This window comes from Epinephelus moara, chromosome 5 (genome assembly GCF_006386435.1).
Source record: "Epinephelus moara isolate mb chromosome 5, YSFRI_EMoa_1.0, whole genome shotgun sequence".
Classification (NCBI taxonomy): Eukaryota; Metazoa; Chordata; class Actinopteri; order Perciformes; family Serranidae; genus Epinephelus; species Epinephelus moara.
The window spans coordinates 40,723,634-40,736,858 of record NC_065510.1 but is presented as its reverse complement, the minus strand read 5'-3'; the positions used below and the strand labels follow the sequence as shown (position 1 = coordinate 40,736,858).

The 13,225-nt window shown below is 40.4% G+C and overlaps 1 protein-coding gene across 3 annotated transcripts in view; it reads left to right on the top strand.

Moving 5' to 3' along the window:
* ankrd49 (ankyrin repeat domain 49) overlaps nt 1-13,225 on the top strand; it is a 25,078-nt gene that overhangs the window by 1,671 nt on the left and 10,182 nt on the right. For all 3 annotated transcript variants that reach the window (XR_007569990.1, XM_050045210.1, XM_050045209.1), the window contains exon 2: nt 1,816-2,057. Coding sequence is in view for 2 of the 3 variants with exons in the window: in XM_050045210.1 (XP_049901167.1) it covers nt 1,839-2,057 (219 nt within the window). In the remaining variant the exon portion in view is untranslated. The remainder of the gene's footprint in view (nt 1-1,815; nt 2,058-13,225) is intronic.

The window sequence follows — 13,225 nt, the reverse complement described above, 5'->3', positions numbered from 1 at the left end:
GGAGAAGCATGGGGACGTTAGTACTAATGGGCTGCCATGCTAACGTTCCAACTCTTCTCCGTGAGACTGTGAGCCCGGCTCCCGGCTCAGTTGGAGTTGGAGCGTTAGCGTGGCAGCCGAGTAGTGCTAACGCTAACAGGAAAGCAGGAAAATAGCTAAACACAGCAGAGACCGAGAATGAGTGAAAGACATTGCTAACTGCTAGACTAAGTTGGCTGTTTAGGTTTTATTTCCTCGCCCCTGTGGCGAGCGAATCTGTCTGCAGTGAAAGCGGGGCTAACTGGTGCTTCCTCCTCATGCTCCACTTCACTCAGCTGCTAACACAGCCAGTTAGCCTCCGCTAGCTTCCCAGCTAGCGGCTCTCCGTTTGGATCCAACCGGAGCACCGAGCCCTGGTTTGTTATTCAGGTTAATGTGGGAAGAAGCAGCGGGTATATCGGGCAGCTGAGTGAAGCGGAGCCTGCGGAAGAAACACCGGGACCGTCTGGATGTGATAGTCCGTGGAGATGGTGCGGTACTTGCCGGCACAGAGGAGGCGAGTGGGGTGGGGGGTGTTGGAGAGCAGAGGTAGAGGGAGGAGTGGCTCATGACACACTTTGTTTTGCTCTACAGGCAGTGCACAACAGCGAACCTAGCAGTGAAATGATTTCGCTTATTGCTCCTTTAACATTTAAGTACCTACAAGAGGAATGTTTTGTGGCATTTGTGCTTTAAAACACTAATCAACAATGTTAATTTAGCGACTATTCGTTTCAGCTTGACAATTTTCTAACACGATAAATTAGTCATACAGTAACAACAGATGTGCAGGCAGAGGAAAAAAGCCAAGTTTGGTTATTTGTTTGTTATTTGGAGGGAAGCTTACTTTCTTCAGATTTGGCACAAATGACCACTTGGACTCGACACTAAACTGATTAGTCTTTAGTGGTCAAGGGTCAGAGGTCAAGGGCCATGTGACCATGCATCTATTGTATTCTCATGAACGCAATATTTCAAGAACAGCTTGAGGCAATTTCTTCAAATTTGGCACAAACAGCCTCTTGGACTGAAGAATAAACTGATTTGAATTTTGTGGTCAAAGGTCAAGGTCACTGTGACCTCACAAAAAATATGTTTTTGGCCATAACTCAAGAATTCACATGCTAATTATGACAAAAAAACAAATGTCTAAGAGGAAATAATAATGAAGTGATGAAATTGTATATCCAAAAGGTTAAAGGTCAACTTCACTGTGACATCATAATGTTCTGCATAAAACATTTTTCTGGCCATTACTCAACACAAGGGTAAATATTTGGTCAAATACTGAATTGGTGACACCCATCTTTGGTGCCCACCTTAAAACTGTGCTGATTGTATGGATCTTCTGTGTTGTCAGGGGATCAGTGGATGTGAAGAATCCATGTTTTCACAGACATGGAGAAACTTGACTGGTGTGCGGACGTGTACAACTCAGGGGCAGTAATTCAAGTTTAACGCTAGAATTTAAGAGGAGACTATTCTGACTCTATTCAGAATCTCGGTAACAAATGACAACTGAAGAAATCTTGAGGCAGTTCAGCTTTTCAGGGGCAGTGTGAAAGTTTAAAATGCCTTGACTGTCTCAAGACACTTGACAGAAAAAATCAAATAATACATTGAAATCAAGGAATCCAAGGTTACTACAAGTAAAAGTATCAAACATTAACATTCCTCTAAAATGTTGTTTTCAACATTCTATCATACCATCTCCATCTCCATCTCTGATTTTCATTTCTTCTCAGTTAGTGAGGCTATTATGTCTGTCTAATTCTGTTTTATTTTTCCTATGGCTAGGATTCTGACAAAAACAGCAAGTGATGGAGTTTCCTGAAGATTTCAACCAGCTTGAGCTTCTTAATTCACATGGACACTTGATCCCCCGAGGGGCCAGCAGCCTTTGGACTGGAAGCAAAGATGAGGAGGAAGAGGGGGACGAAGAGGAGGGGGACCGCAGTGAGGAGTGGTATCTAGAAAAAGAAGAAAGTCTCAAAGACCAACCAAAGGTGCTCCTTCTGTGGGCAGCGGAAAACAATCGCGTAAGTGATGTTTTGTTCTGGCACCACCCTTTGAACTCAGACTTTACGTGTGTTGACTTTACTCCCACTAGTGGTAAACAGAGAATAAATGGGCATGAGTAGATTGAGATTACTGCTACAGGAACAACACATGCAGCTCATTATATGTAAGTAGTCCCATCTTTCAGGTCTGTTTGACCTCATCATCAATATCTGTCCTTCAGTGAATATATGTATGGAAATAAAAGAAGGAAATAATTGTAATTCTCGAAAAGATTGAGCATTACATTTCATGACCACAGCAGTCCATCTAGCATGTATGGGGAGACGCGTTGCTTCCCAAAAGTCCTCATACTGTCCAATGCACTTTAAATACCAAAAGGCAGGTAGACACACTATGACTGTTATGCCAATTTTGAATATGATTTGGGTGAGATGAATGATTGGACCAAGTCAGACCAGGGCCCTATTTCAGAAAGCAGGATTAATGAAAACTCTGAGTATGTTGAGCCTGAGATGAGGGAAACTCTGAGTTTTCCGTTTCAGAAAGCCAGCTCAGCGAAACCCTGAGTCAGTTACTATGGCAACTTACTCCGTGCACCTGCTGGTCTACCTGTTGGTAAATAAGGACAGGAACATAACTCAATAAATTGAGTATGACTTTCATTACAGGACCTTCTTTTATGTTTTAGCCTATTACACTGCGCAGCCTGATAGAATGCAATAATAAAAAGCATTTTCATTTCCTGTACAGCCTGTACTTGTACATATTTCTGTATTGTGATGTGGATGAATATTACATCTGGCCTACACAATCCAAGTAGCATTTTAATAGGCCTAACTATCAGTAACTATTTTACACAACATAGTCACATGTTGTTGTTTGGCAGTTGGCAGTTGAAAAAAAACTTGTCACATCCTTATTGCAATGAATTGTGGGTTATTAAATCAGTGATGTCTGCTGAAATCTGCACCCCAAGTGAACTGTGGACTGGTTGAATTGTGGATTTAGACAACCCTAAGCACTCCCGGACTTCCTGGGAACACTCCCATTAAGTCTGTATGTGTGGTGAAGTCCGGACATTTGGATTCAGTCAAACAGCTTTCTTTGAAGTTTGCTTCATTTTACAGAGTTTACTCAACTTTTAATTGCCTCTGTCCTCGTTGCTCACCCAAACTATTTGTTTTGTTACAAGAACATGTGACAATTGGTTTTCTCGTAGGATTTGCAGGGGCATTGCTGACCTAGGGTTCCCATGGATCCTTCAAAAATCTGAAAAGGCATTTAATTAGTTCATGTAAAAGTAAGGCCTTAATTGGTATTAAAATGTCTTAAATCCATCTCTTAAAAGTCTTAAAAATGCTAAGACTTGGGAAGTAAGATTTTATTAATGTTTTTTTTTCTTATGTTACATTGTAAAATCTCAAAATAATTGGTAACATCTATATATTTTTTTAAATTTTATTTTATCATTATTTCTTGCATTAATGTTATGCAGATCAAGAAAGCAGAACCAAAAATGTTTTGTTTCTGGCCAAGTGCTCACAGCAGAGGACTCACTGTCTGCTAGCTAGCTGTCATGTACTCTGGCCAACACAGGAAGTGCACATTCCACAAAAACTGGTGATTGAACAAAGACTTTGCCGTATAGTGAAAACCGGTAGAGTGCCTTGCATCCAGGGCTTGTTGTGTAGTGTTGCAAAAAAAGTTTTAAACCCAGCACGATGGGAGTCAAGGCAGTGGAATCTAACATGCAGAATGAGAATAAGCAAAGTTGTCTCTCCATTTTTCATCTATTAAGCAATTTTATGAAACAAATGTTTAATAAGAAAGAATCCTCAATGGCAGGGCTGGAGACTTCTCGTATTTGTTTCCGTCAATAGACTGGTAACGTTAAGGGTGGGTATCATTTGAATTTATTAGAGAGTAGTGCTGATATCAAAACATTTTGAAAATTATGCACGTCTCATTCTACCTAATCTTTTTCATTGAACAGAAGAAGCCAGACTCTCAAATGTTATTTTGTCTAAACACAAGTAGCCGAACAAGCACTCAGACATTAAATGCTGACTTTGGTTGATGATGATTTCCAAACTTGGTGCTTAAGACATATTTGTACAAAATCAGGGTTAATACCCTGCTGTAGTCATGCTGCATCTCCAGGGTTTGACTTTTTCAATAGTTACACTGGTGCCAACAGCACTCACACCTCTGTTGTTCCTGTGTTCTTACAAAATGTTCTTACCTCTAAGTGAGGTAACAATTATGGATGTGTCCTCCTCTGTATTTATTGATTTATTTTTTTCCACGCCTCTTAAACACACTGCAAATATGCAGTTTGTGTTGGTAGGTCGTTCTGAGTGGCAGCTCTATTTGTCAGAACACCAGCTCCCTGTCATCTTCCTCCTCCTCATCATCAGCACTATGGCTCTGCCGTCTCTCTCTTCTCCTAGTTTTTCTTGTTAAAACATTTACTTAAACTGTGACATCCACCTCTGACTGGGCATGTGTTAAAGTTGAATTTGCATTTGTCCATTACTATAACAAATCTGATGCAGGGGTGCATTCTCTCTGGACTGGGAGGAAACACATACTTACACACATGGCCACAGTCAGGACTGCTGCTGTATGAATACAGGACCCTCTGACAGCACTAACCTCTGAGCTGTGTGGAGGAAGCTGATCTTAATTGAGAGGAACATTTATTTTTTAGCTTGGGAGGTCACCTCACATAAATGCAATTAGTGATCACTAAAACAGAGTAAGTGATTACTGCAATTAGGCCTCTCACCTTGTAGTGCCATGGCATTTTTGTTGTCAAAGAGCTATGTGGAATATTTGTGCGTGAAAGATCACACAAATATTTTCAGCCTGCAGCTGAACATGTAAAGACTCCCTCTCTCTCTCTATGTGTAAAGACTACTCTTCTGATTTTTCGATCCTATCCCTATAGCCCAGAAGCTACCTAATCCAGCATATAATCTGAATATAACAAATATTTTAAACACCAGTAATACTGATGTAACTGCAGAAAACACCAGTCAATTAAAAAACAAAACAAACAATGGAAAGCATATACTGTTCGATTTTAGCCTGTGTCTGACCTCAGTTTTGAGCTGCACAACTAATTTTAGAGTTGGACCAAATTTCAGCTTTGTTGGCGTTGTTTGCCGTGCAGTGTACAGGAGGAGGAGAGGGCCAGTTATAGCCTGATCAGCTGCTTTCTACTGGTGCTGGACATTCGGACATATTTCTGGCATGTCAGAAATTTTTGTCGGCCGTCGTTAGGCTGACGTGCAGTTTTTGCAGAGCCCAGTCAATTCCCCAAAGTCTCATTCAGTCAATCGTACGGTGTGGTCGATACCCAGTTAGTTTGTTGGTGCTGACTTGCTAACTAATCTTTATGCAGTGGGAGTTTAGATTAAACAAACATTTAAAAAAATGGGCTAACATTGTGCAATGTGCGACCAGCTTAAGTCAGCCCAGCAGATGTGAGTGGATATTGATCTGTTATGGTGGCAGATAGTGTAGATACACTTCATAGTGTAGATAGTGTGGTTTCCTTTGGTAAATCGGGTGCAATGAGCTGTTATAATAATTAGAATACAATTCCAAATCCAAAAAAGTTGGGAGGCTGTGTAAAAAGCAAATAAAAACAGAAAGCAGTGACTTGCAGATCCTTTTTGACCTGTATTCAATGAATGCAGTCCACAAGATATTTAATGTTAGGACTAACTTCATTGTTTTTTGTAAATACACACTAATTCTTAATTTGATGCCCACAACATGGTGAGACAGGGGCGTGTTTACAACTGTGTAACATCACTTTTCCATTGAACAACACTCAGGAAGTGTTTGGGAAGTGAGGACACTAATTGTTTAAGTTTTAAAAGTGAAATTCTTTCCTATTCATGCTTGATCTAAGTCTTCAGTGACTTAAAAGTCTGGGGTCTCCATTTTTGTATTTTGCAGTTCATAATGCGTAAAACATTTGCAGTGACAGGCAGGTCTCGTGCCTGCACTCTTTTACTACGAAGCCACACCTCACACTGAAAACACTATATATCAAATATCAATATCATTATTAAATAAAACTTTTTTTTTTTTTTTTTTACTAAATACTTCTATATACATATTGTAACGATATTGCAGGGTTGTGTATGGGTACTTTCACAAAATATTTACACAATAAGATTTCTGATAAATAATAAGTGGTGTAGATAGAATGACTCAGTGTGTAAAGGCAAAAATCTCAGACAACATCGAGCCTCATATTACAGTATTGATATATTATTAATATCTTGCTTAGCCCTAATTGAATGAGTGAGCTCACCAATAAAGGATTTCCTGTAACTCCCCCACTGCAGTCCTCACACCTTTCTGTGTTATGACCAGAGTGTGTAAACAGCATGCAATTATTAAATACTGTCACTAAGATGGATGTTGTATGTGTGCCGGCTTTTTTATATTATCAATTTATTGTTTAATAAAGTGCAATTTTAGCCTAATAAATATGCCTGTGAGAGGCTGGCTGCTGTGAATGCTGATAAGGAATAAAGTACGCAGTGTTGCTTCATTAAGTGGACTTCATACAGTGAAGTATTTATGTCAGAGTAGTATTTATTAAGTGTTGCTCTCTGCAAAGAGAAAAATTTTAGCGATGAGTCACAAGTCGAAAGCACACATTTTGTGTCTATCTTGCGCTAATGTGATTACAAGAACTAGCACATGTTCAACACAACGCTGGATGATAAAACTCAGAATTTCTCATAGCCCAGTGTGACATGTTCTAATGTCTCTTATTTTCTTCTTTAATTATTTATTTTTGTCAGACCAACAGTCAAAAAAACACAAAGATAGAATAATATCAAACAGCAAGAAGCTGAGATGGGTTTGAGTTTTGATTGAAAAATGATGTAGGACATAATGCGATAATAATGTAGAAGTAGGAGCCAGGTGGTTAAAAAGAAGAAGAGTTTTCCCCAAGTGGTCTGTGCAGGGTTTTGATTTACCAGGTTTACTTTCACAGTTGTGTTTGTTAAGAAAATTTGAAATTTATGAACACATTAAAATGGTTGAACAGAACACGACTGATATTATTTGTTAGACCTTTTCTTTTGTCTTCTCTCAGCCGGGGATTTGATATTCCTTTTGAAGGCATTTCCTTGTATTGAAGAGTCAAAACTGCGACTTTTTAAAATTTGATATAGCGAAAAGCACTAAGAGACAGTTTGCCTGCTAATTTATTTCTTCCGTCAAAAATATGGAAATCATCAATAAGTTGCAAACGTTACTTGCTCTCTGATAATAAAGTTGAAAGAGATAGAGGTTGAAAGGTTGAAAAACCTACCGTTTGTTGTTTTATTTTTTTATTTTTAATTCATACTAAGAATTTTAAGTTGAGTGTTTATGCACAGCAGAAGTCCTGTATTACATATGTAATCTTTACACAACAGGAATATTATGCCAATATTTGTAAACGTCTCAGGAAAAACTTCCAAAGAAGATCGAGTTGTGCCATTAAATTAAAATAAAGATTAAACCTTTTGTTCAAGCGGAACTAGTCAGAAATAAAACACTATTGTATGCAGAGTATACCACTGTCCCTTGCAGCAAAGTCAACATTTAGTTGTAAATAAATGCATTAATTAGGCTGAAGAATGGAAAAGCTACGTGACACTGCACCCCACAAGGCAATACATGGCACAGAGGGAACAGTTGAATAAGAGGGAACAGTTGAATAAGAGGGAACACATTAAATGAACCCTGAAACCTCTCAAAGGCATTAAGGCCACGGAAAACACTATGCACCATGTGGGTAATCAAACAATGCTTCACTTAAGGGAAATAAAAATCTGCCCCAACCTAATTTAATCACATTTAATTATGCACACAATAGCCCTGTTGCCATGTAACCATTTTCAAAACACAAAACATGAATTGAACAAATTAATTGCACAGGGATAAAAAAAATAAGGTAATGTATCTCTTTGCCACAAGCACTAAGTGTGTGATAAGCACTAGAGTAGTCTTGTGTGTGTGATGTCTGTTTAGTTTTGTGCTGTTTGGTGTCAGTCTGTGCTTTGTGATAATTTCAGGTGTGGTGACTTTGCATTTAGATTAATTTAAACCCACCGATGACTTCAAATCACTAATTAGGTACAGTATGTTTTTCCTCTTAATCAAGGAAGTCCTTTAATTATAGTTTTTACTCATACTCATTGTCTGTCTAGTGAGCCACTAATATAACTCTAATATACTCATAGGGGTTTCAGCGTCTGATTAAATGGAGTCCAGGCAGCATGTGAGGCGACAGAACTGACTCTGAATCTCTGTCAGCCCACAATCAAATAGTAGCATGTGGTGGAGATGTTCTTTTAACCTTTAATTGTTTCATCCTCTTCCAGCTTTTAGATTAGCACTTTGATGATTTTGGACATAAAGATGAGTTTACTAGTCGTGGCTACTTCAACTCAGCTTGTGAAAACAGTTGTATAATGTGCTGTGTGGTTCTGGATCTTTGTCAAGTCTGAGAATTCAATTTCCGCTTAGGCTCAGAGGCGAATGCAGTAACCGTGACCTGCAAACTGGGAATTTAAAGTCTCACAAACATGGGCATACACCAGTGAGTGAAGATCTAATGATAGATGCTATTGAGTTGCACTATTTTTTTGGCCACAGTTAAAGAGGGATATTTCCACATACATTAAGACCTGTCATATCTGTCAACTGATGGGAAAACAAACCACTAGATATTCATCTGCATATCCTCTGCATATCTCTGCCAGATCTGTGGTTAAGGCTCTCATTCAGTTCATGTCTGTATTTGTGGTTCCCAAAGTAATTCCGGGTGACCAGGGTTCCAACTTTACACCTTGACTGTTTGAGCAGGTTCTTAAACAGCTCCAGGTCAAACATCACAAGTCTTAAGTTTATCATCCTCAGAGTCAAGGTGCACTTGAGCGATTTCATCAGCAGTTGAAAACTCTGATATGTGCTTATTGTACTGAGCTAAAAGCTGACTGGGAGGAGGGGCTGCCTTGGCTTTTATTTTCGGCTAGGGAGATTGTGCAAGAAAGTACTGGTTTCAGCCCCAATGACCTTGTCTTCGGGCACAAAGTGTGTGGCCCGCTGGCCATTGTACAAGATAAATGGAAGTCCCTTAAACCTGAACAAAATCTGATAAACTATGTGAATGGGTTTAAGCAAAGGCTTTATGAGGCAGATGAACTGGCTAAAGAAAACTGGAAACTTGCTCAGGGAAATATGAAGCGACTGTATGATCGCAAGGTTGAACACCACAAATATGGCACAGGTGATCAAGTTCTGGTGTTGTTGCCAGTAGTTGAGTCACCCTTTCTAGCAAAATATTTTGGTCCTTGTCTTGTGTCAAGAATCAGAGCTCAATTACTTGGTTTCTATGCCTGAGTAAAGAAAGGCGACCAAAATATGTTATGTAAATTTACTGAAACCATATCATGTTCTTGTCTTTGATACAAATGAGTCTGTGTCAGGTGATGATTCCTCATTTCTTGTTGTTGTAGACCCAGATCCTTCTCTGGGTGTGGCAGTTTCGGAGGAGGAAGAAGGTGTTCTGAACTATGGAGTGTTGCAACCTCGCCTAAAAAACTCAGAGGCTTTGGGTAACATGCACACATTGTTGGGTCATTTGGATGAGTCTCAGCATTTTGATATTGGTGATACTCAGCCCATTAAGCAGCGTTTCTATCGAATGTCTCCTGAAAAACAAGAAATATTAGAGTCTGAAGTTAAGTACATGCTGGATAATGGATTGACAGAGCCATCTTCCTCTGCTTGGGCTTCTCCTTGTTTGCTGGTTAAAAAGCCAGATGCTTCTTTCAGGCCTTGCACAGATTTTCGCAAGGTTAATGCAATTACAAAACCAGATTCCAACCCGATACCTCGGATGGAAGATTGTGTAGATCAAGTTAGGGCTGCAAAGTATGTAAGCAAGTTTGATCTCTTGAAATGGTACTGGCAAGTTCCCCTTTCGAAGCGAGCACAAGAGATTTGCTCGTTCATCACTCCATCTGGTCTCCATAGTTACACGGTGATGCCATTGGGGTTGTGTAATGCACCCGTAACGTTCCAGAGACTCATGAATAAAGTTGTGTCTGGTTTACAGGGTTGTACAGTATACTTAGATGATGTTGTTATCTACAGTGACACGTGGGAAGAGCACCTCAACAGAATAAAGGCACTGTTTGTGAGACTGATTTGGGCACAGTTAACTGTCAACCTAGCTAAATGTGAGTTTGCCAGAGCCACTGTGACATATATGGGAAAAGTGGTGGGGCAAGTCAAAGTGCGGCCATTGGATGCTAAAGTTTTAGACATTGAGTCTTATTCAACCCCTTCCACCAAAAAAGAATTAATATGCTTTCTTGGTATGATTGGCTATTACTGCAGTTTTTGTGCTGCTTTTTCTTCTGTTGTGGTGCCACTTACAAACTTACTCAAGTCTGGGGTTAAGTTCATGTGGTCCCCTGAATGACAGACTGCCTTTAACAAGGTTAAGATATTGTTGTACGCTGCACCGGTGCTTGCTGTTCCTAAGTTAGGAGAACCATTCCAACTTCAAGTCAGCTATTTTTCCAGAAAGTTCAACTCTATTGGACATATGCCATATTACAGGCACTGCTAATCTTGTTGCTGATGCTTTGTCGCGTGCCCCTTTGCCTTAAGATTTCTGTGCAACCAATCCTTCAAAGGTTTTCTTGTTCCTCTGTGGATTATGACATAACTTTGTTAATTCTGAACATTTTCTAGGCTGCAGGGTGGAGTGCTGCTCTTATGGAGGGGGTGTGACAGCCGTCTTACCTTCCTGCTTGGGCTGTCCTTTCCCTTTTAAAGGTGCAGACACACCAAACCGACATCAAAGAACTAGCAGCGACGAAAGCCAACTGTTGCGTCATCTACGTCGCCTCACGTCGCCCTGTGTTGCATTTGAACACACTAGACGGACTACATCCGACGGCCAAGTAGCACATACGTTCTGCGCATGCGCCAGAGAGAGCGGAGTGAGAGAGTGGTACATCCTGTCAGCCGAGGGGTTTCCTATCTGTGCAGCCAAGCAAGGCAGCACCTCTATGGACTATTACATCCAGACGGTCCTGGTGTTTCCTCCGCAGGCTCCACTTTAGCTGCCCGATAAACCCGCTGCTTCTTCCCACTTTAACCTGATTAACAAACCAGGGCTTGGTACTCCGGTTGGATCCAAACGGAGAGCCGGTGCTAGCTCAGAGACTAGTGGAGGCTAACTGGCTGTGCTTCCCTCCGGTCATGGAGGAGCCAGCTAGCTCAGGTTTGTTATTCAGGTTAAAGAGGGACAGGCAGATTCACTCGCTACAGGGGCGAGGAAAGAAAACCTTAACAGCCAATCAGAATGATCTCTCTCACCGACAAGCTCCGCCGTCGATTCAACATGCATTTGGCCGAAAAGCCGCAGACGCCGAAGTGCCGACGGTGTGGGACACAGCGCATAATCTAGGGCGACAGACGCTCACCGACGGCCCGACTTTGGTCGACGGCCGACCATTGGCTTGGTGTGTCAGGGCCTTAGGGAGCGAAACAGGAGGGGCATCACTGATTAACTCACTTCAGGTGTGCTGCTGCTCCTCAGCTATAAGCCGCTGGAGTCAGTCAGTCTTTCTTTCTCACCCTGGGCATATGGTTTGTTGCTTGGTTTAGGTTGTTCTCTTTTGTGTTTATTTTCTTTATTCATTACACTTCATCTAACACTCAAATAACACGCACTACTGAAGTTACTGATTAACATACTTTATTGTGCATTGGTTAGATTTACATTTTTGTTAAATAAATATTAAGTCAAAAGTCATGCTTGTCCTTTCCTTTTTGTCCCTCCCTTGAGCCAGGCTGTGACAAGTTGTAAGTAAATGCATTAATTAGGCTGAAGAATGGAAAAGCTGCGTGACATTGCACCCCACAAGGCAATACATTGCACAGAGGGAACAGTTGAATAAGAGGGAACACATTAAATGAACCCTGAAACCTCTCAAAGGCATTAAGGCCACGGAAAACACTATGCACCATGTGGGTAATCAAACAGTGCTTCACTTAAGGGAAATAAAAATCTGCCCCAACCTAATTTAATCACATTTAATTATGCACACAATAGCTGTGTTGCTACATATCTATTTTCAAAACACAAAACATGAATTGAACAAATTAATTGCACAGGGATAAAAAAAGATGGTAATGTATCTCTTTGCAACAGTGAAAACAGTTGTATAATGTGCATTACACTAGTATACTGCATATATTAGTTTCGACCGAGTAATTTGATTGGACGAGAGGCATTCTGTGAGTGCGGATATAGAGTACAACATCACTGGGACATGTAACAGTAAAATCACTCAGGTGTTATAAATATAAATACAACCGTTAATTAACGAACTGTCGCACTCGCTACATTGACGCAAACTGACACTATAGCTATACAGTATATATACTGAATTATCAATGATCATCTGATGAGGTACTGATGAGGATGAGGGAGAGTGGAAGCTGAATGCGGCCGTGCCACATCCAGGTTTGCCAACGTTTCATCAGCCGAACTGAACGAAATTACACACTTGCAGATCAATATAAATACAAAGTAGCCTGTGAGTACCTGGCGTGTGTGCTGCGTTGCCTGGCAACAGAACTGTTTTTTTTTTGTTTTTTTTTCGCGGAGCTACATAACATACTTAAATAATTTATTTCATCACCTTTTGTCACATTTCCTCATACTTAAATAATTTATTTCATCACCTTTTGTCACATTTCCTTACTCAGCATTGCTGTTTAAGCAGCCTCATGCCTATGACCGAATCACAGCCATGACGATATACAGTACAACATCACTCCCTCTTCTGTGATATTGCTTAAAGGAGCTATATGTAAGAAATCTAAAGCTAATATGTCACAGAGACTAAGGAATAATGTTCATATAACATACTGATCTCACCGACAACAATAATACGGCCAGAATATTCGCATTTAAAGAAATATTTTACGGTCCGCAAATCATGTTTATGTTTTGAATTGTGTTTTGGCCTATTGCGCCACCCACGCCGTCTACCAGTCACGCAGTCAGTAGAGTCTCAGCATCAGTTACAGTTACGACTGAGCTACAGCAGCACGGCAAGCAGCATTAGCAGTGTCC